Source organism: Anoplophora glabripennis, unplaced genomic scaffold (assembly GCF_000390285.2).
Source record: "Anoplophora glabripennis isolate ALB-LARVAE unplaced genomic scaffold, Agla_2.0 scaffold113, whole genome shotgun sequence".
NCBI classification, from domain to species: domain Eukaryota; kingdom Metazoa; phylum Arthropoda; class Insecta; order Coleoptera; family Cerambycidae; genus Anoplophora; species Anoplophora glabripennis.
The window spans coordinates 494,711-519,575 of NW_019416240.1; the positions used below are offsets into that span (position 1 = coordinate 494,711).

The 24,865-nt window shown below is 32.1% G+C and overlaps 1 protein-coding gene across 6 annotated transcripts in view; it reads left to right on the forward strand.

Annotated features, from left to right (window-relative positions):
* The window catches only part of LOC108905968 (phosphatase and actin regulator 4), a 285,928-nt gene that overhangs the window by 73,005 nt on the left and 188,058 nt on the right, over positions 1-24,865 (forward strand). The window contains exon 1 of one of the 6 annotated variants that reach the window (XM_018709061.2): positions 12,196-12,739. The exons of the other annotated variants lie outside the window; for them this stretch is intronic. Coding sequence (XP_018564577.1) covers positions 12,529-12,739 — 211 coding nt within the window. The 5' untranslated portion in view covers positions 12,196-12,528. Of the gene's footprint in view, positions 1-12,195; positions 12,740-24,865 lie in introns of those variants that run through there. 6 annotated transcript variants of the gene reach the window in all.

Consider the following 24,865-nt stretch of genomic DNA (forward strand, 5'->3'; position numbering starts at 1 on the left):
TTTCTTGAGAATTTCTAGATGAGAAACATAACCCAGACAAGAAGTAAAAGGTACGTGACATACCATTTTTAGAATCTCGAATTGTAACTACAATGTCATCGAAATTTTTTAAATTGACGTCCAAAGTAAGTTTGCATAACTCATCAGAACGGCATGCTCCTGCAATGCCGAAGACCGTCACCACCTTCATTAGCAAATATGTGTTATCAAGTGCCTAAACGAGAAAATCATTGACTTGTTCTCTTGTAAAGACGTTCAACTTTTTAAGTGTATAGCCGTCATTCTTATGTTTCAAAAATGCTCTCAGCTTGAGGTATTTTGATAGATCCACGTTCTCCTCTATGAAAATAGTTGACTTAATCATTGAGTATTCCCACTCCACAAACTGGCCGATGACTTTTAAAGTTTTTGACTTCTTCAGTTCAGTTCAGTGACATTTCAGAAACACCAGTATTTTTGTTCTGTCACCACTATTTGAAATTTCTATATGCTCGTCCGTAGCGCACTTTCGACTTCTCGGGCAATAAAAATTCCCAGGTATTTGCTGCACTTTCTATTTGAAAATCATTTAGAAATAATAATTTAAAACCAGCAAAATTGCAACTTTTATGTAGCTTTGTTTATAAACACCTTAGAAACGACAAAAATCCAAACAACCAAGGTGACTTTGCAAGAAGAAATGTTAAAAAATAAAACCAGCCCTCGCTCCGCTCGCGCACAGAATCGTCATCGACTGGTAAATAATGCTTACCTCCTTTATGGTGTCAATAGCAATTGACTAGATCAGAGATGATGTTTTTGTTGTTTAATTTTCAAAATTCTAATTGTTAAAAAATATATTTTAATTAGAATTCCTATTCTTGACAATAACTTCTTCCATGGGATATACAGCCGCTGTGATCCTCATTATTCTGTCATAATTCCTCCAAACTTAGTTTGCAGCGATTGATATCCATGACCAACGAATTGTAACCACTAGAAGGAGCTTTGGATGTATTTGTTTGCGAATGTACATAAATAAGTCAGATCAACGAATTGTAACCACTAGAAGGAGCTTTGGATGTATTTGTTTGCGAATGTACATAAACAAATCAGATCTTCAGGAGACACAAATTTCTATTGGTCGAATTAATATTCCCGCCTACGTCCGCATTTCGATGATTGTCAATGACATCTGTTAAAGCAAAAGTGTGTAGCCGCTATTAACGTATTTGAGTTTATTTGTGTTTAGTGTGGCATTTTCGTCTTATTGTTGTGTATTTTTTATGTATGGACATTTATTTAGTGCTAAGACATGGTTAGAAAGTGTGTTATTTGTAAAGTTTTATTTAAAAAAGGCGAACAACGGTCTTTTCACAGGTAAGTAAACAAGCAACATGGGCGGCGTTTGAGGAATTACATAAGGGTGTTTTACATTTAGTACTTAATTAGCAGTGATAAAATACTGACTAAATCATTATCTAAATTATTAAAAATATATATTTTTTAATTGTTCAACTTGTTTTTTCCTGTTTCAGTAATATTATAAGTATATAATGAGTAATACCTGTATTTTTTAATTTCCTAAGAATCTGGAACGGAGAAACTTGTGTAAGCTCTCCCTAGGTGATGTCAATATTACCGGCAACATTTTTGTTTGTTCTGATCATTTTGCGATTAATGATTTTCTGACAAAGCCATCAGGTATAAAGTACTTGCGAGAGACAGCTATTCCAATAATAGCTTCTACTTATAGCAGGTAAAACAACTTTTATATTGATTAAAATATACAAGTAAAAAGCCTTTACAGTTATCTAATACCTCTTTACCTTTTTATTTAATTTTTATAGATCAGACAGTTCTAATAAGGAAAATATTTCTCTAAATGATGTTCCTACGGAACAGTCATTGCGCTTGCCGCAACAAAAACCAGAAAATATATCCACATGTTCATCGTCATCGACACTGATTGCTCAATCAGGCTTGTTATCTACTACAAATAAGGCTGCAGATCTTTCTGAAATTTATTTGAAATTTGGCGACACATCACCAAAACATAGATCAATTTTAACTGCATCAGAAATAGGATTGGATTCACAAAATCGTAATAAAATTATAAACGTGAAGTAAGTTATAAAAATATAATTAACAAATTATTTATCCTTTGTATAGTATCTACAACTAATACCCTATAATTTTGCTATCTGCTTACCTATCTAACATTTTTTTTTATTCAGTACATTTTAAAAAATTCCAAGAAAATTCTACCTATTATTTTATATAAATACTACCGTAAGTGTTTATATAATATACATCTGGAATAGATAGTTCATCATTTTTAGGAAAAGGCCTTATTCACGATATTTTGGAGAATGCCATACTTCTGACATGGATAGTCCAAAAAGAGCAAGAAAAAATTGGAGTATTTGTAAGAAAAAAATAAAAATGCAAACAATAAAGATCCGAAGTCTGCAGCAGGCAGAGTCGCCTAAAAGCCAGAATTTGTAGCCTTAATTCTCTTCTGAAATTTTTGAAAAAGAAATATGACAACAGAAACTGTTCAATGTATCATTCATGTAAGTTGAAAAATACTTGTTCTTTCTGTGTCTGTAAACAATATGTGTTTTTAGGAATCAGCACCTGGAATGTTGGGTGAAATCTGTCAAAGATCAAGAAAATGACAATCTCGTAAAAAGTATTCACCTGAGCTTAGGTCGTTTGCCTTAACGTTAAGCTTTTATTCAACAGATGTTTATAATTATGCCAGAAGAAGTTTTAACATGGCTTTGTCACATACAAAAACAATTTCTAAGTGGTACAGATCTATAGATGGATTTGCAAATGAAGCATTGGCTGCTATTAAAATGAAAGTAAGAGAAACAAACAGTGAAATTTTGGGCAATTTGGAATTTGACGAAACGTCTATAATGCAAAGTGTTGAGTGGAATGGGAAACGATTCACTGGATATGTTGATGTTGGCACTGAAGTATATGGGGATAATATTCCAGAAGCTACGGAAGCCCTTGCTTTTATGGCTGTAGTTATAAATAGTCATTGGAAAATACCTGTTGGGTACTTCTTGACAAACGGTTTAAGTGGTGGAGAAAAAGCTAATTTTTTAAAAAAATGCTTAGAATTTTTAAGTGAATTAGGTATCAAAGTAGTTTCTGTTACTTTTGACGGTGCTCTTTCAAATATCAAATTACGGCTTTACCATAAATATTAATGTTAATATTAATAAGTAGGTAGATTGTAAGTTTGTAGCATGTTAGGTTATTTGTTAACTTATTACTGTTTCAAATTGGTTTTCTAATAAAAACTAGAAAAATAAACCAAACATTTGTCTTTTTATGATTTCTATAAGTCGCTGGGTTTTATAAGTCTTAGTGACTTAAGACTTATAACTCACTAGTGACTTATAGGCCACATTATTCCTTTAAAACCAAAGAAATTATAGTATCATCACAAGTGTTGGATAAAAGCATTTAATTAATCAGTACTGATTGCAAAACAATTTGAGTATAGTAAAAACAGTTTATTAATTTTACTTCAATTTTTACCGTCTCATTATATAACTATGATCGATATGTAAAAATTATTTATAAAATGAATAATCCTTTCAAATGTGTATTGGTATTTTGCAAATGTTAATATTTTGCCTCTTTTGACAGTACGCCACTGCCGTTGTGTCTCATTGTTTACAATTGACACTATCTATCTTTATTTATTAGGTAGTTCTCTGTTTAGATGTTTGCTGCAGTTAAAACACATGTATAAGAATCTCCTTCTAGTGGTTAGAATTCGTCGTCCGCGACCTTCTGTCGTACGACTAACCCCCATATAACAGACTAGACACTTTAAATCCGTAATAATAATAACCAGTACTAATTGGTCAATATCTCACAGTCCGTGCAATTCGGGACCACCCAAGGGCCACCCATCCATAAAAAAATACCGTATGTGCTCTTCGCGATAAATTATTTTTATGTCCGCATCACCCAGGCTGTAAAACCTACGGAATAGCTTCTCGTGCGAGTCGTGGGTGCCTTTCTAGTCCATCCATATTTAATGGCATAATATCGCGCTGCTGGGGAGACGTCACTAGCGTCTATGAATGCGTGGTTAATCGATTTACGGGGTGTTTCGGGAAGGAAGATTAACAAAAGGTTGCCTTCTGCGACGTTAAACAGGATCAACTCAGTTGACAGATACTGTTCTTTGAATTTTTAACTTATGATATTATTTAGTGTAATAGAGTGTACTTTCTCATATACACTTATAATAGGATCGTATACGATGCAAAGTAGAGCAACAAATTGTCGGCCTTTTATCAAAGGAAAATCGTGTCATCATTTTTAGGAGGCGTAAGATAAATCATTTCAAATTTAAAATGAAATTCAATGTAAAATCTAAAATACCGCTGCATACGCACTGTGTTCTGGTAGTAGCTGTAGTCGCCCAGGTGCATCGAGTGTACGAACTGGTCGGTTATACGTCAAATACTAACCTGGCGAGCTTTGCCGTCAATTAGAGAGCGCTTCCAAAAAACAAGTAAACAACAGTGGCGCGTGCAGAGGTAAAATGTAGTACATATGTGGAATTTAGGAAACAAATTGGATTTATAATAAATTACATTTAAAATAAATAGTTTATGAGAATAAAGGAATTTTTGTAGCAACAAGGGTGCCAGACCTGAACTGATCCCCTCGTCCCTTCATAATGTATAAAGAAATTATTCAATTTGTAAAACCCTTAAAAGCGTACTTCATTGGTTCCCTTGACAGGCAATGATTTATTACTTTGCATCGAATATGATCCTACTATAGATTTTTTTTTTTCATAGCCTTAGGTATATTTTTAATTAGTATATATTGTTGCAAAATATACTATTATAGTAGAAAAAAATCTTTAGTTCTGTTAAAAAATGATTTTCCAAAATAAATTGAGACATTATAACTATTCCTGAAGTAGTCCTTTTAGTAGGTACATACATACAAGTTACATGCAGAGTGCAACCTCGACTAACGTTCGAAGAATTCTTAATAAAAGGTATTGATTGAAGAAAAAAATATACCTAAGCTAGAAATCGTAAATAGTTTTTTCTTGTACAGAGTACAGTTACTGAAGTAACTGATTAAAATAGAAAATTTAACTTCAGTTTTCTTACGTCCGCAATATAATAATTTTTATTAATCGTTTTTATTCCTTAAAATTCCATAAAACTCCACAAAAATACTTATACTATGTTGTCACGTGTGTAATGAGCATAAAACCACAGACAATATACAGGGTGTAAGAAGTTTGACTGCCATTACTTTGGCATGAGATAGAGTAATCATAAATGAACAAAAGAGTTGTATATTACAGGGGCGGAATATTAACAATTTTCAAAATACAGCGAGTATTAATATTTAAGAGTTTCATCATAACGTGACAACAGCGCTTAACCTGCTGATGCACACCACGTGCGTACGCGGCAAACTTGTCCTACGGAAAAAATGTAAACAACTATTATTGTGAAACATTTAGTAAATTTCAAGACAATTGTTTTCCAGTTTTTAAATAAATAAAATAAAATGTATCAGTTTTGTAGTACGAAGATAGTGTTGTGCTTATATTTTAGCTCGAATTTTAGTAATAATAAATCTTTTAAAACAGGAACTTAATTTTAATCAAATTATGTATTTGAAAAATATGTAATTAAAGTACCCAAAGATTCACGTCGTCCAAATATTCATACGTATTAAAAATAATTTAGATCCTTACCAAAAAGCAAAATTCAGTAATTTTTAAACGCTCAAGTACAAAACAAACTACAACATATGCTCAAAATGTCCACTACTATTTTCGATGCACGCACGACACCTTCGAATTTAATTTTCGCACACTCGATGGAAAACACCTCGAGAAAAGGAAATAGTGGTACGCAAAAAACACTCCGACACGGTCGAATCCAGATACCAATTGAATTGCGTGTTGGTGGTTGCTGGACACCTTAGTACCTCGTGTTAATTAACCGCCGCGCCGTTGGCACATTGCTCGATATGAATTTTATCGAATTCTAAATTTATTACAACGCTAATTATTTTTTAGAATTATGCATAAAGAAGTTCAAAAAAGTGATAAACATTGTATTTTATGGTATTCTATGAACGCAGTTATGTCAATATTCCTTAATTAATCGAACCTTTGTACATCAAGTTGGAGATTTTGATAATTTTTTCTCGGAAATGGTTGAGTTTAGGACCCATGTCATATAAGGTTTTTTTGTTTATTTTAATGTATTCTATCATCTGTTAAAATTAAGGCAGTCAAACTTCTAACACCCTGTATATCGCTTTATCTATTTTGTTTGTGATAAAACTTAGCATTGCCAAACGTATATTTGTTTATTTTAAGTATATATTTTATTATTAGCTCTCGCTCTCGCTCTCCCTATTAGCTAATTCAAATAATTTCAAACAATTTTTTTCCTAAAATGGTCCTGCCACAAAAAATCAGTGTTCTCTAATACTAAAAGATATGCGAAATATATCTATCTCACAGACAATATTCGTAGCTGTTGGTGGTATTGCAGGAAACAATTGCTCAACTGATACACATTACTTTTTATTTCACTTGTAGCTTTTCTGATTTGTTCAGGTAATTGTTGCACGGGAATGATGGGAACTCCACACATTCTTTGTTTCATCCAGCTCCATACTGGTAAATTGAGGGATACCAGATCGGGGGAGAGCGGTGGTCATGCAACGAAACGACAAAAATCCTCAATTTTCATCAAGAGTTTCGTGTAAACCAGTTTCGGTTTCATTCGAAACTATTTGTGTTATCCATTTATTTTTCTGGAGATGAGACAGTACAATAGAATTTTAACGCTTTCTTGATGAGAATTTAATCATAGTTCCTTCAACTTCACTACAAGTCCTCCTCATTTCAGAGTAATATTTAGCATTGGCCGAACAACACTGGGGGAAGATGGATATACAGTGTAGGAAAGTACCGATGGTCTATCAGAAGTTACGTGAGAGCGATAAAGTAAGCCATAGAAATCCATGTGATAGACAAGGATGGCTATAATAAAGGCGTCTAATTGTCACCGCCCATTTCGCCCTTCCACAAATAAGAAGTGGATCTTATTTGTGGAAGAGCGAAACGGGCGGCGTCTATGAGAGGCCTTCATTATAGCCATCCTTCTCTATCGCATGGATTTCTATGGCTTACTTTATCGCTCTCACGTAACTTCAGATACAGTGTAGGAAAGTATCCATGGTCTATCACAAGTTACGTGAGAGCGATAAAGTAAGCCATAGAAATCCATGTGATAGACAAGGATGGCTACAATAAAGGCATCTAATAGTCAACGCCCATTTCGCCCTTCCACAAATAAGAACCACATCTTATTTGTGGAAGAGCGAAACGGGCGGCGTCTATGAGAGGCCTTCATTATAGCCATCCTTCTCTATCGCATGGATTTCTATGGCTTACTTTATCGCTCTCACGTAACTTTAGATATGTAGACCATCGGTACTTTCCTACCCTGTAAATGCTTTTATGTATTAGGATTAGTTACAAATTTTTGACATATAAAACCCAACACAGGTTTTCAACTGAGAATGAAATAAATTTACTTAGTTGTGTATATAATTAATTTTTATTGGATTATAAAGACCAAGACAAATTTTTTGTAGTTACATAACTGATTGATTGATTTTAAACTTTTTTATTAAAAATTTTTTTAAAATTGAATAAATTTATATTGTATTTTATTGTGAAACAAATCTTGAAGATGTCAACAAGATTTTATAGTGTTTCTTATTTGTTCTACTTTCTGATCTAATCCAAATCAAAATATATTTTTTATAATCGTTTGTTTTATTGTACCTAACATGAAAGTATTTTTTAGCAACAGGAAGGTACTTAATAATTACAGTAAACCGGTGCCAGTAGGGTGAGTTCTAGTGAATGAGAAATGTAGTTCTGCAACTCTAACAATTTTGCAATTTTATAGAAAATAGTTAGCAGTTTTCCTCTTAGGCATTCTCTAGGTGTAGAATTACAATGTATGATTATTCAACAAACTGAATTATAAATGAAATTTTATCTGCCGCATCCCGTTTTTTTCGCGATGTCCCACTTCTGATCTAATCCGACAAAAAATAAAAACTTGTGATTATACGCCTTCACAAAAACCGCGTCTTTGTGTAGTTGCTACCTACCCGCCAGTATCAGGTGTATGTAAAAAGCTAGACGAGCACTTAAGGGGGATGAAAAACGGATTCCCCTTGCACCCCAAAAGGGGCTGCCGTCCGGTCGGTCGGGCGAGAATGCACATCACCATAGTTACACGCACCGCCTGCTTCGCTGTGGACGGATCTGTGTTTTCCCGGCGACTTATGCTTCTCTTTCTACCCGTGAATGGAAGAGAGAGGGGCTACGTTCGCGTGGATGGACATGAGGTATAAAGGAGGGAGGCACGCGTACCAGGGTCGTATTGGCCCTCTTTCCGAACGCATTTAAGTGATTTAGTTGTCGTATTTTATGTAAAGGAAAGTTGCAACACAAACAAAGCGATAGAAAACGTAAATATGAAGTGAAAAGTCGTTACATCATTAAACAGATTCACCTGATATTTAATATTTTTTCTCTAAATTAAATAAACCTTTGCGCAAAAACAGTCGAAGGTTATTTTATGAAACTACGTTTGCTTATCCAAATTCTGATATTGAAAAATATAAACAACTAAAAAATACTCCTCCAAAACACAACTCGTCAAAACTAGGAATGTCGTTTTTATTTGCGATTCGTGTATTTTATTTGTATCAAATAAAGAGTGATAAAACTAAAACTATGCTACAAATAAATAACTATAGATAATATGGTTGTATTGGTAAATAAATGTAGATTAACACAAATTTGCGAAATATACCTAACAAGGCTAAAGGAAGTGGTTTTAATGACTTATAACTACTCAAATATTTATTTGTATGCAATTTATGGGATTGGCAGGTCAATAACATTAATAATTTTCATTTATACAGGGATCGATAATAAAAAAACATTGAAGATATAGACTTCAAACTTGGTACAGTCCAATATCTTCGCAGTAGCTGTAATTAGATGAAAAACTAACCAGTGACAACCAAATTTGAAGGCGTCTGAGGAATTTCTAATGTCAAAAAAGCTATATTAAATCGGAGAGAATATTGTTTTATATATTTATAGGAACTATTTCCAAGTAAGGCACGGTAAATGGGGTTTTTGGAGTAGTTAGCGATGAACATAGAAGCTTGCATTGTTTTTTGGAAAATATATGGCTAAAATTTGATTTTAGATGATAATTTTTAACGTCTCCTATCTCAAAAATTAAAGACTCATGTTCCATAGAAACAATATTATTTTTTTGTTTTATCGATTCCTGAATTACTTTTACCAAAACCCTCCCCTAATTGTTGAGAAATTGGAGCATAATAATTTATTTTTTATGATTCGCTGCTGATGAGCGCTTGTGTTATAGTTTTTTGAATTGTACCAAGTCCAACTTTTGACAGATCGTAAAAATCGTTACTCCTTTTTTATTTGTTTCAATAATAAGCCTTTTGTCGAAACGTCCTCCTACACATCATATGCCTTTTTTTTAATTCATTAGGATATACTAAGCGAAAAATATGCGATTATTTGCGCCCAAAAGTACCTTTTGTCTTTAGTATTATTAAAAAATTAAAGTCAGTTTGTCAAATTTTGTGAATACTTTTCTTAAGAAATCCTTAAGAATCCAGTTAGATTATTATTACATATCGTTAATTTTGTATTGACTTTAAGAGATCAAATGGCAAAACATTGATATTTTTATAGTAAACAAATTTGACCTATTTATTTCAAGATAATTTATAAATAGCAGTATCTAAGGCAATACCTATTATTTACAGTATTTTTATTCCTGAAGCACTTGTAAAAATATATCTAAAATAATACAAGTTCTAACTAAGTTTGTGAGATCTATGTAAATTACTTGTTAATATTAATAATGTATTTATTATAAGGGATGAGTCAGGTTTTTGTAAAGAGCGGTCACTAGTGCTTTTTTACAAAAAAAAAACTTTCTTGGTTAAAATACGAAAACGAAAACTTAGAATATCTCAAATCTTCAATACGAAGAAGGTAAAGAAATAAAGCAGCAAAAGTCAAACAAGGAACACTAGGAGGCAGAAGTTATGGGGAACTTTTATGACATATTTGTGTTTAAATAAATTATAAATTAAACCTTAAATTGCTATCTACTTATTATTAAATTATTGTACAAATTAGTACTTTCTCTGCTTACGTAGCTTACGTAGATCATTATACTTTTTATTGTTACTAAGTTGCGAAAAAGAAATAATAAAAAGAAATGATTTTGAGTGCCCTTTGTCGTGAAAACGAAGCGTTCTATGACTCGTGTTGGTCGTTTTTTATTCTTCGAATTCTTCTGCCGAGTGTTAAAGATTTGCTACAAACACTTGACTTCTCCTGTATATAGTAGCATAAAAACATAGAAATTTGCAATATTAACCCGGTCAATAAAATGGAAGTTATTTTTTTTCTATCAAACTGCAAAAAAACTCATTTGGTGATTATATTTACGTGATTCAACTAAACATTTTACAATCGAAAAAACGAGAAAATTTAAAATAATGCTTATTATTTTTTGCCCATACAAAAAGTTAGAAAAAAATTAAATTTTAAAGAATCTCAAATAAAAAAGAAACTTGAAAAAGTACTTATTAAAATTTCGCTCTAGTGTGTATTAAATTGTACTAAGGAAAGGAAATTTTATAAAATATTTTTCCAGGCATATTTTGCTGAAATAAACTAATGATTAGGAAAATAACATTTTAACTAAATTTTTTTTCGGAATCGGCAGTTAACAAAAAGCAAATATGTAAATTTTTTATTTAATACAGTAAATAGAAACAAAACATCAATTTTTCGTTAGTAAACAACGAAAATAAACAAAATAGTACTCTCAAATAAAAAATAATATAGAAAACTAAAAACCCGAGCTCGGAAAGAAAAATTATCTAAATTTTTATCAGTTTTTTTCAAAAAGCAGAAATGATTAAAGTAATTTTTAAAGATTATTTTTTAAATATAATTTATATGGGCATAATAGTTAGAACTATATATATTTCAGATTGTTCAAAAGTTCATTTTCTTCGATTTTTCTGAGAAAAAATAGTTTTTTGCTACATCCAATCTGTGAAAATTTCGAACCTTTAAATTCAAGTAAGCTAAATAAAAAATGTTCAAAATGCATATACGTATTTAAATTCTTTTAAAATAATAACAAAATTAATAGGAATTTCTTAGCTTCTGGCAATAAAGCAATTTCTAGACATGTAATTAACAGTTTTATTATTTATTTTAAATATTTATTATAAGCTTATTGTTTGTTTTTTTGAAAACATCTAATTATCCTTAAAAAACATATTCTATTATTAGTTCTCGTATATTTAACTCTGTTAACTAATTTTAGCGAATTAAATTTTTTTTATGTAAAAAATCATACTACTTATCAAATAAAGACAAACAACGTTTTTAGATGCCAGAAATCTAGGTATGCAACATAACTCTTAGTTGTCCGTTGTTTTTAAGTAAATTTTAAAACGGTGTCACAGGCCCACATTAATTTTTGTAGTTACATTAAATTATGTTTTTTTTTATCTGAAATGAGTCAGAAAGTATTAAAAAAACAATATGACACTGTCGACGTTTCGTCATTTTATTACATCTTCAGGAATCTACTGTTAAAACATTTTTCGTTATGATATAAAATAATATAAAGTTAACCCATCTTTTTGAGGAGTTACAAAATCAGTCAAGTTATGTACAGTATGTACAATAATTAAACATAAAAAAACATGTTTAATTACTGTATGCTTTAACCGATTTTATAGTCTTTAAATTAAAAATTAAATCGATTAACTTTACATTGTATTTCATTTCCAAACGAAAAATGTTTCAATCGTAGAGTCCTGAAGATGTAATAAAAAAACGACGAAACGTCGAGAAAGTACAATAGTAAGTATTTTCGTTGTAGTAAAGAAAAAAATAACAATCGAATGCCACCATCTAAATATTATTTATTGAAGCTTAAAATCTTGCTGGTCCGGCCCTGGTCCCCTCTCGGCCATCCTCGCTCAGCGAGTGCTTTCCTCCGTCTCCCAAACGCAAACGACACACGAGTACGTTCGGTACGCGCTGCTTCACCGACTGCGACTACCGACGTTCAGTTTAAATGTACTGGGTATTGCGACCGGTGGCCCTCCCTTACCGCCACATTTTCCATGTGCATTTCCAGCCGTGAAAAATGATCCGATCCACGCTGATCCAGCTTGCCGTGTCCGGCCCGCGGGGCAGGCCGTGATCCCCTCGATTGTGCTTTGTTGTTGTGGGTTCCTCTACAGGTGTTATTGTATCGGTGCAAAAAGATGGTGGTGGATGTAGCCGTACGGTGTGCTGCGTATTGAGTGTCGCTTTTCTTGTGTGTGCGTCCCCGGAGGACTGTCGGGATGCACGAGAAGAACGGCAACAATCCCCAGAAGCCGAAGTCGGTGGCCATCGTCGCCCCGACCAGGAGCAACAGCCTGGACTACCTGAATTTCGAGGAGAAGAGGCGGCTGATCGCCTCCTCGCTGTCACTGTCGGACTTTTTGAGCGTGGGCAATGCGGACGCCAAGGATATCAAGGATATGAAGGACGGAGTTACCGCCGTTATCGTCGGTGAGTCCGAGAGAATGAGAGATAATCTCGCGGGTGTTTGGGAGGTTCTTGCACTCGGTTGTTTGGGAACGCCCGTCTGCCCACGGCGCTGGCGGCTTTGAGACGTCGACAAAGTACTCTCTTTAATGAACAGTTAAGTGGATGCGTGATGTTGACGCGGGGGTTGTTGAAAAAAGCAGAAAAAGAAACAGTATAATCCAAAATAGGCATCTCCGGATTTGGAAATGAGTCGATTTTTCATTTTTATGTTCAAAGTTTACTGTTGTTTGCACAAAAAAGGCAGGATGATAAAGAATTTAGTTGTCTCGAAAAAATGTAAAATATAAATACACAGTTTAAAGCGGAATAAGGTTCATGACGATCAGATACATATACAAAAGTGTTCAGAAAACGTGTAAAGATATTTAAAAAAAATAATTTTAATTAGACCCTAATTGTTGGAAATTAGAGCTAATGAATAAAACTAGAGATGTCTGTTCAGCATTTATTGAAGAAGTGCTTTTTAGATGGGCTTATGATACATATTTCTTTGAGAAAAGCAGGGACCAGGGACTTCGGTCTTATGAATTTTAATTTTTGTTACTGTATATTTCTGATAATATTCAACACTAATAATAAAAACTTTGATATGAAATGAATGCAAAAACTTTAGAGCACAATAAATCATCAAAAAATAAAACAATTTTTTCTAATGTACCCTAAGCCATCATCTTTTGTTTTTGAGATACAGGACATTAAAGATGATTTTTTAAAATCATTGTATTGCATTGAAATTTAGTTCAGGCACGTTTGAGTGTACTTTATACTTCAGTGTTGTTAGTTTTTGATCGTGTGTTAGAGGGCGCTAGGTACTGCCTCAGTGACATATTGTGACATAACTTTTTTTGAGGTTAGGATTTTTATAGTACCGATACGTCTTTTGTTTCAATATAAAATTTCATTTTAAATCGGAGTAAACGCATCATTTCTGACAATGAGAGAAACTCATTTGACTGTATCAAAGTCGGCCAGCTTCTATCCTTAATATACATAGTGTCCGCAAATGAGTGGGCAATGCTTTAAACGTAACTTCCTTAGATGAAAATAAACCGATTTATATCAATTTGCCTCATTACAATTAATTGTGCTGCCTGAAAAAGTTACGGGCATTCAAAAATATTAAACAACACTTTTTTAAGGCCTGTAACTTTCTAATGAAGCAAGACTACCAAGGTATTCATTATCGGACAACATATAAAAAGGCACACCACAGAAATGAGACATACAGGCTGTTACAAATTCGCTTCTCACTACAGGGATCTCGAAACGGTAAGAGATACAGCTAGCTTAAATGGGGGCAAAGTAGCGTAATCAGGGGATCAACATTATGCCTCTAAAAAATCAAGGCTAACATGATTAGTATTCGAAATATTTGAAAAAAACCGAAATTTTGGAAATCCGTTTTTGTTTCATTTCAGCCTTGTTTGAGGTGATATTGAAAAAAGGAGAACACTTTCTCATGGCCACTTTTTGCCATCTATCGAATGGCATAATAAATTTTTATATGTAACGTTTCGTTTCTTCAGGACCATCAACTTCATTTTTTTAAATACGACCTTAGAAATTTCAGAAAGTCTTCATGACCCCCAATACAGTACTGCCTCAGCCTGAACCAAATTTAGACGTTTTGTCTCGAAAATTTCATCTTCAGTGTATTCGTTCCAAATTTATCTAAATTTTTTATTTAGATTTCTTTATTTATTGAATTATCGTACACTGTAAGTGTCATTAGATCCTGTGAAATCTATCTAGTTGAATCTTGTTGACTTGGAGACAATTAATTGCGTTTTTTTTTCAAAAAAGGATTTATTTTCGGCGATTTTAATAAAAATACTTCTTGTGTATACACTGAAATTCTCAAATGTCAATGGGAAATATCAAAAACTAACAGCATTGACGTATTTAGTACCTTCAAAAGTTTACTTGTATCAATTTTCAATTAAATACATTGACGGCTAAAATATAATTCTAAAAAATACCTTGCGAATGATACGAACTCAAGAAGAATGTCTTTTCTAATATTACCGAGAAATACTTGATTAATTCCGTCACCAAAAATGCGATCATTAGGCGCTATTCATTATTTCACTTTTTTTTGCGCAATATCTGTTTAATATTATAGGGACGGTATCAAAATCTTACCTAATATTCCCTTCAAATACTTAATGGCGTTGCCTTTATGAAATCAATTAATTGTTGTAAATTTTTGTTTTTTGTTTTTTTTTTTGAGATAAAACTTATTAACTATCTTAAAAGCATGTTTGTTTTTGTTTTTTGCTTATTCTATACTGACATTTAATACATTTGGGTGTTTGTCTTATGTCAAGTTTAACTCGACCTCAAACTTTTTTCTGGCAATGGACTGATGGTATGTCACTCAAACATTGTTGCTTTCTGGCAGATGATCTCTATTACATAAAGGAAATGTCCATTTTAGTACATGCCGTGATGCAAGCAGCCATATTTTTCTACATACGAAAACAGTATGAAAAACCTTTTTACCTCGTCAGGATGAAAAACAAGTGCGTGGGCCCCACAGCAACAGAAACCGCGCGTGGGCGGTACGCTTTAAATGCGGGTGTGAGCTGTTAAAGCCTAAATTTGTACAGTTCTTCTTTTAAAAACGTCAACTTTATGAAAAGGTTATATGAAAAGTATTTAGAGGTTTATTTTTTCATTTTCTCCGTTTTGTAAGAAAAAACGCATTGACCAATACGTCCAATTGGATTCGTTCCCTGATTTGATGATACTTTACCGCGGTGGTTTCCGCTCCCAGCCAGTGTAAAGCAAATGACCGACGAGGAGAAGCAGTAAAGGCACTGTTTACTTTTAGCTGAAATCGATATTACGGAAGGCGCCCCCAGGGATAACCGTGTGGTGATGCGATGATGGTAGTAAATTCAGTTTGCTGCCGAGACCATCCTATAATGTGATATTACTACACGCAAAAAATCGAGGGTAGCTTTATGCTTTTAGATAAATGCCAGACCTTTTAAATCTAGAATTTGTCGCGTTTTTTTTTTAGACGATCTTTATCGTCAATTTGCTAATGCTCACGCTAGTAGCGTAGTTTTGTTTTCTGTGAAAGTGGACATACCAGGGTAGCTTTTCATAATAATAATGACTTCAATACGTGTATAAGTCACCTGATTATAAATAATAATAAGATTATATTAGTCAACGTCACAAGAGGATTGAAATTTTGAGAACAATGATCATTATAGTGATTTGAAGTTAAACTCAATTTTTAACATTGTGTTGGTCAAGATCAGATTTCCGGAAAAATTGGACGTAGGAATAACTGTTTTTTTTTCTTAGAAAAATAGGAAAAATTAAATGTTCTAATCTTTACATATTTGCCAATATAAACCAATATATATGTGTTATACAAAATATACATATATTAAAAAAAATACTTTTGGAAAATCAATAGTCCATTTCGACTTTTAGAAGTTGGTACTTATTGCTCAGAATGACCAGTTTGTTCTCAAAAGAGAAAAAAAAGACAGAAAACTGAAAAAATTGAACTTCTGTTAAAATTTAGGATATATAAATGATTCTAGTTAGTTATACTTATATGTAACTATAAAATACTATATTATTATACATATCATAAAAAAAAAATCTTGAGGTATTATTGTAACAAAAAATCATCACAGCATTTCCGTATTTCCAAAATATTCATAAATTTTAAATGTAATTAAAATTGTTTAAAAAAAATAAATTTAATAAAAAGAGCAAATACTTTTTAAGGCAGAAAAACAATTATAATCGATTTAGTTGTGTTGCAGTTTTTGACAATATTGTTTCAAAATATAATTTTTTCTAAAGGTTTGATGTTTAGATATAATTCATTTCTGTTAATATTTGTTTATTTCATACAAGAGAGGAAGATACCTGATGGAACAATCCCAAGCAAAATGTAGAAACAAAAAGATCTTTCTGCGGGAGCAGTTTTTTACTTGATTAGCCTTTGATGTCAAGGGTGACATTAGAACGCCAAGAATACAGGATATTTCTTTGAATGATTACATTATTTAACATTTTCAATATATCAGGAATGTGTTTTTGTATTAATTATGTTTAAACATATTATTTTTAGTTTTTATTTTGGATAATTATTTATTACATTATTACTACTTGTTGTCTTAGGTATTGTCAACCAATATCAGCAGTTGGAATTCTTGTCTGTAGGGTTATATACCATCTGTATGTGGTATCCAAAACATTGATTTCATTTTAAGATTAAAAAAATACTTTTTGAATTCGTTTGAATTACCTTATTGCCTTTAAAATAGAGTTAAAAAAATGCGAGGGCTGATAATAAAATATATTTTTTAAAAAGATTATAAAAATTTCGAATATATTCAAAATGAGCAAGAGCATCAGGTTGTTGTGGAATCAGAATACTTAGTCTCAGACATTGATAATCTTTCATTTAAAAATTTGCAAAAAATTTCCTAGCAGTGCACTGCAGCAATGCGGAATTTGGTGTGATTCAGGTAATTTTAAGTTATTATAGACGCCTTCTATTAATCATTCATATTACAATAATTGCAAAAGGGAGAAATAAGAGGGATATTTTGTTTACTAATATTATTACAACATGGCATTTTGGAGACCTTTTGAAACGAACAAAACGAAATTTACCATCAATATAATAAAGTTGTGTGAGAACATAAATACATAATTAAAATATGCTGTTGGCCAAATGAACATGTAATAGAAATTTTCTACACATTATATACAAATTTTCACCTTTAGCAGAAAACTTTTTTAGTGACGCCTATGAAACTTTATTGCTAGGTGTTTTTATACATGTTCAATTGAGTTCGGAAAGACTATACTACATATTTGAATTCTCCACAGAAAGTATTTTGTCCGAGTTCAAAAAGTACACCATTTTCCTTGTTCGACTAAAAAAAAAACCGAAATCCGAAAATTAATTGTTTTTGTAAAGAACTTCAAAACGAAAAGCTCTTCGGCAAGTTATTCGTACAGTGAAATCTCCCTTGGGCGGACACCAACGGGACCGATTGAAAGTGTTCCTTCAAAAGGGAGAAAAGAAATTTTTTTGTAATGAAAACCGTAATTAAAGAAATTGAGATATTTAAAACGTAGGATGTATGTAAATGTTTTTAAAATAAATTTAAGACTTATGGAAAAAATACATACAAAATATAACAGAATATAGAATACATAAAATGAAATGAAGTGTCACTTTAATGACGCAAAAATTCATATATTGTTGTTTGACTCTCTTTTTCTTGAAAATGGCGTCCAGAAATCGTACTTCTAATTTGGAAAGAAGCTCCAAAGACTCCGTATCTCCGTGATCTTCGGCAAAAAGTTTAAACTAATTGGTTAGGATAATAGCTTTACCATAATTTGGGATAGCCTCTGTTGGTACTGGCCCCCCATCGACATCAGATTCTTCAGAAAATTCTTGTATTTCAACTGGATTTTCAATTTCTAATCCTGAATCTGGATATTCAATATTTTCATCTAGGTTCAAAAAATCGTTTAGGTTTTCATTATTTCACAAATTCTTATTTTTGGAGCAGATGTATGTAAAATCAGTTAACTGATCTTCACTTTGCATATTTTCATGGTTAAATTCTGCTTTAAGGAAGCACTTTTTAACTGATTTTCTATTTATTTTGTTTTTTGTCCGTATAAGGAAATATTTTCTTGTGTCCGCGTCCGTTCAAGATAATGTCCGTCCAACACAAATGCAAATTATATAAGAGTCGTTTGGGACCATGAGTAACTGTTCGTCCAATGGAGGTGTCCATGTAAGAGGGGTGTCCGCGAAGAGGCATTTCACTGTACTTAATGAGAGTTTGAACACAATATATTTGGGAAAATATTTCAATAAATATTTTTTCAAGTGTTGTTATTCTTTTCTTTTTTCTTTCTTCGATTTTTCCATTTTTACGATCTTTCTAATTTTTTTGCTTCGGGAAATGGAAAGGGTAGAATTTTTTTCCATTTTCTCGGTTTTTTCACGAATTGTTAAACCATACTCTTACATACATCCAACTGTTTAACGTTCTTATCTGTTCTCTTTGTATTACGTCTAAAATAGCATACTATCGAATTTTTAGGTTCCAAAATTGTAATTAACTGTTAAAAACTCTGTAAATTAACGTCTGCGTGTAACTTTATGTAACGAAACTGTCTCTTCAATATATGGAAACGTTCCGTAAGTTATCTAATCTTATGTACCCACACTTTCATTTGTTCCTTTTGTCTAGGCCACAGCGATATTTCTGATATCCTATAGATTTCCGTCGCGTAAGTAAGTTGCGGATGGTAATATCGCATTGTATTACTTCACCGCTCTGTGAATGGACGGAAGCGTTCTATCTAAAAAATTCCCAGGCAGTACTTCGCAATGAGATTTTCCCCCCCTGGTCCCTCGTGTGTTGTGCAAATGAATGGGCGCTGCGTAGTGTACAGCCTAGTTAAAATGCTGTGAGAAGAGAAATATGTTGTTTATTATCTATTATGGATTGCAAATTCGTTGCTGCATTTGCAATTGTGTGTGTAGATGCAACTGGAGGTGATTCCACAGTCGTATGCCCAAATTTCATCAAGAAAAGTGCTAATTTAGGTTTTTATAAGTAATTGAGGATGATAACTGTTATTATAGACTAGGCGGTATCTGTTTTGGTTTGGGTGAATCTTATATCCACGGAGATTTTTGGCTTTTTGGCTTTCAAATATCACTAGAAATGAAAATTTTTCTATGCGCATAAAAAAAACGTGGGTTTAACTTTTGGCAGCACAATATGTTAAAAAAATTCGAAAAATGTCATATTTTTCTTCCTATTATGTATCTTTTCAAGAATTGATTTTAGGCGAAAATGGAAGAGGAAAAAAATGTTTGTAATTAAATTTTTTACAAAACATGACTAGTTACAAATCGAATCAATAATGATTATTATGGTAAATATCGAAAAAATCGCAAAAATGGGATTAAAAAACAATACTTTTTAGATAATTTTTTTGGGGTTTTTAAATTGGGTAAAGTTGTGTTAAAAACTGTTATGAAATTTAACTAGAGGCTGTGTGTGGATTTTAGAATTCTTTATGACAATTCGTTTTGTTTGAAAAATCAATTTGTCATCAATATCGTTTCAGTACTGCAGTTTTTACAACAAAGGGTTAAGAGGGGCCTTTTTATGCGTAATTTTCATTAAATTTATTGTAGCCTTTTGACAAGCGTTTCAGAAAATCTAAAATTTCTACGTTAGTGAATTTTATGGACCATATTGTATTGAAAACTGGATTTGTAACAAAATAATCATTATATATTTTTTTGTAAAACGGAATTTTGAAAATATTTTGCATTTAATAACAATTACGTGTGTATACAATTATATTTTCATTTTTTTTAGGTTGCAAATGACTCGAAAATTACTTCTTTTGTTTTAATGGAAGCGATATTCAGTTACAAATCAAATATACTGTTCGAATTTTATTTTTTCTCATTTCAACACCCTGTATCTCGAGAACTTAGCCGTTTAGAAAGTGAGTTCAAAAGAGCTTTTTTTAGATACCTACAACATTCGTTTATGGCAATTTCTGATATATTCGGAATTGTAAAAAGCTTGGGCTTTTTAATATACAAGGTGTCCCATTGTTATTGCACCAGGCCGCAGAATTTTTTTAATTCGACTTTTATAAAACAATGTCGAACAAAAGTTATGAGGTTTCGAGGGGGTCTAATTATAGTGACCTTGAAGTCAATTCAAGTTCAACCTTGAAGTCAATTCAAGGTCAACCTTGAAGTCAATTCAAGGTCAACCTTGATTTTTTATTACAGGAAGCCTTTTCAATAAAATGTTTCATACAAAAGTTACGTATTTTTTCCCGCCGAATACGAAACTGTAATAAGAATATGGGTTTCCATTTAAAAAATCAAGGTTGACTTTGAAATGACCTCGACTTTAAGGTTACTTCCAAGGTCACAATAATTTAATCCCCCCGAAATCTGACAACATTTGTAGCAAATATTTTTCACCATCCTGCTTATTTCTTGAGATATTAGCCTGAGTATTAAAATGGAACACTAAAAGTATAGCGCACTCTGTCGAGAGAACGACGCATTTACAAAAAAAATATTTTATGCAAAAGGTACGTATTTTTCCCCGCATAATACGAATCTGCAATAAAAAATACGGGTTTCCATTTAAAAAATCAAGGTTGACCTTGAAATGACCTTGATAATTGGCTTCAAGGTTAAATTCAAGGCCATCATAATTTGACCCCCTCGAAACCTGATAACTTTTGTTCGAAACATTTTTTTATAAACATCAAATTAAAAAATTTATGCTGCCTAGTATATTAAAATGGGACACCCTGTATTTTCAACTATAACTTTATAGCGCATTTAACTTTTTATTAAATTTTGTTTTAATATTTGAAAGTTTTTCGAAATATTGTTTTATTACGTTCGGTGTAGGGTTTCTGATTTATCGGCCTATTTTTTTTCTCGGGTCTCGAGATCTCTCGACTAGGAATTCCCGGGAATTCTCGAATTCTCGAGAAATTTCTAAAAATTAAAAAAGTCATAATTTTTGTATTGCAATGCGAGATATAAATATGCTATTATACTTAACAATCATCATTAACATTTATTATTTATTCAGTATTTTTATTAATTACTTATGTAACTTCTACTAATAAAACTAAACTTTGAGTTTCTTCTTAAAAACTTTTAACTTGTTTTTTATTAAACACTTTCAATATACTTATGTTTATTTCAATGTTTTTGAATCGTAGTTTTCTTCCAATAATAATTATTAATAATGCAGTCTTTTAATTAAATAAATAGTAAATAAAGAATTTAACCGAAGAAATCTTAGAAAAAAACAAGCTTTAATTTAAAGATACAGTTCTTCCTATTAATTTATCACTTCAACATTAGGTATCTGCTTATAATAAAATTTCTACACAGACTTATAACATAACTAGGTACAGGGTGATTCACTATATTTTGACCCCCTTTAATTTTTTTGTATTAAGAGTTATAAAAAAATGTGAAATACAAAAGTTGCACGATTTTTTATGAAATTTTCGAATATGATAGTAGAAAAACAAAATGGCCGCGGATGTTAACATTGTTAATTTAAATGGAACACCCTGTATATTTTTACACATTTTGGACCCAACAAACCATATATGACTGTGCTCGACAAGGAACGTTCGTTAACATCCGCGGTCATTTTGTTTCAACTTCATTTGTTTTTCTACTATCATTTTCGAAAACTTCATAAAAAATCGTGCAACTTTTGTATTTCACATTTTTTTATAACTCTTAAAACAAAAAAGTTAAAAGGGGGGTCAAAATATTGTGAATCACCCTGTACATTAAACAAAAGAATCATCAAAGTAAACTAAAGCCTTAAAAACTTAAAATAAATAAATCATGAGCTCGTAGAGAAACCACTTTAACCGCTCAGTTATTTGTCGAGAAACGAACTGAACGCATGAACGAAACGAACTCCAGTCAAGAACTTAAGACGCGCGTGATTTTTACATTTCTCGATTTCTCGCTTCGAGAAGTCTCGACCAAGAAACCCTAGTTCGGTGTAACAGAGAAGAATTTTCTGCTCTTTCAGTGTGGAGTATTTTTTGTTAGGCAAAATTAAATTACAGGGTGTCACATAAATAAATGCCAAAAATTTAACCACGCATTTAAATCATCACTAGCTACTCTAATAATTTTTTGTCGAAAACTTCTTTGTTTTTAAGATAATAAGTGTAATTAATTTTGATATTTTTTCTCTTAAGTATGGCATTTACACCTAATTAAATAAAAAAAAGTAATGAAAAACGCCACAAATTTGGTACTAAATACGAGTAATTTAAAGAGAAACTCTCTGGAACACTTTTTTCCTGTAGTTAGCCCTTAATTAGACTGACCGTCCATTACCACCGACGATTAAGACAAGCTAATCATCTTTGGCAACTTTCTATGCTGAATCGTTATAATTTTCCTGCCCCCTAATTACACCGTCTTAATTATCCTAGCTAGGAATGGGCGTTTCCCAGCGAATAATTTTCGCTCTGGCGGTCATCAGGGCCAACTGCGATTGTCTCTGTCTTCCGCTGCTTGTAAGCAATAAGTGATATGATGATGTTCTAGGTAATAAATCATACACCAGCCTCGTATCTACATGCGAATCTGTTGTGTGTCGTGGTCGCTTTATGTTTGGAATTATAAGCTAGAATGTCTGAGAAATTAATTATAATCTTTCATTATAACATGACGTCGCAATTGGCGCTGTTTGAGGAATGTGCGGTGCAGTGGCTTTTCAAAAAGTGGTCGTAAAAAATATTTTGTCCGCCCATCTCATTTTTCTCCATTTCCATACTTTGCTATGCTATTTGATAGATGGAGGATGCAGTTCTTTATTTGTCAATAGATTCCATTTGCTATTACTTCCCTTGCCGAAAAATGTACGAAAGTTTAAGTTGGAGATGAAATGTGTCAAATGACACATTTTGTATGAATGTTTTTTTTTTTTAAACAGTTACAATTACAGAATCATCCTAATAATTTGGTGACATGGGGAATCTCCTTATCGAAATATGAGTGAATGTACTAGATCAAAACAATTCGAACACCCATTTTAAGCTTGAACATTCGATGTCAGGATGTAATACGAAACAAAACTGCAAATACTCGTTATTAACTTACTAATTGAAAATGTCTGGGAAAATGTTGTTTTGTTTCCATATTAAAATTTTGAACATGATAAAATTTGTTTTTAATTAAAAGTTGAACACAGGTTTGTAACGATACGAAGTATTTTCTGTGAAACTGGTATTACTAAGTATAAATTAGAAGTTATTAAATTTATATTAACGGCGCATTCATTTCATGGGGTATAACCACAACAATTTAAAACATGTAAATTCATTATTTTTGTACAAAAAAGATTTTATTCACAATATACTAGATGCAATACATAGATGGAAAAATCTCGGCACAAGAAACAGAAATTTGTTTTTTATTATCCCATTTTTAGTTGAACAATTGAATTAGATGATAAAACCTGAAAACTTCAAAATATTAGTAGTGGATATTTTATTGCACTTTATGTCGTGTAAGGGTATGTATAATGATAATATTAAAAAAGTAACTCAAAAGAAGTGACGCTAAGTTGGCAAATTGCAAAATAAGTTGCAAAATTACGTGTTTTTTAACTTTTTTTTTACTGCCCAGGAAAATCTAGGCGGCCTATCGGAAAATAAGTTATTTTGTGTCGTAGGCAATTAAATTACCTACAATTTAAGGTACCTAGAGTCATTTTTCACTAATTTATTAACCCATTACTGGCCAAAACAAGAAAAACAATTTTTTTAATTAAAGTATATTCAAAACATACATTAAGACTAATTTACTATTGAAAAAATTCATAAACAGTATTTTGAAAAAAAAAGACGTAGGTGCGTATACGCACCTTTGGCTGAAAACAGTAAAATTAATAAAACTAAATTAGTTTTTTATGTGAATATTTTCAAAGTAATTTGGATGCAAATCCACTTTACACAAATAAACAGTATTATTTTTGCGAAATCGACACTTTTTTTTTGCACTATTAACCTCTCTATAGTCTGTTTGGAAATGAAAGAGAGTAATAAAACCCCGAGATAAGAACCGGCCATGAGCGTGTTAATATTTCGTTTCAGGTAATTATCGGGTAACACTAATGCTAACAGGTAATGGGTGTACATTAGTATATTTTACTGGATACATCATAGGGCAGGAGCCCGTGTATTGTGACAGATCAATCCAGTCTTAGAGCTGAATATACGAAGACGTGCTAGTGCAGTAGAGTAAAATTCGACTTGTGTTTAGTGACTATTGTGCCAGTGGATATAATATTGTTTGGGTAAAATGTCGAGCTTATCAGATTACGTACCTGCTAAACGCGTGAAAAGATGTGCGCTGTCTCAGAATGAGAAGATTATTATATTAAATGTATTTAATGCATTGAAACACCAAAATCCTACCAACAGTGTTGACGACATCGTGGAAAAGTGTTCCAAAATGACAGGGATTGGAAAATC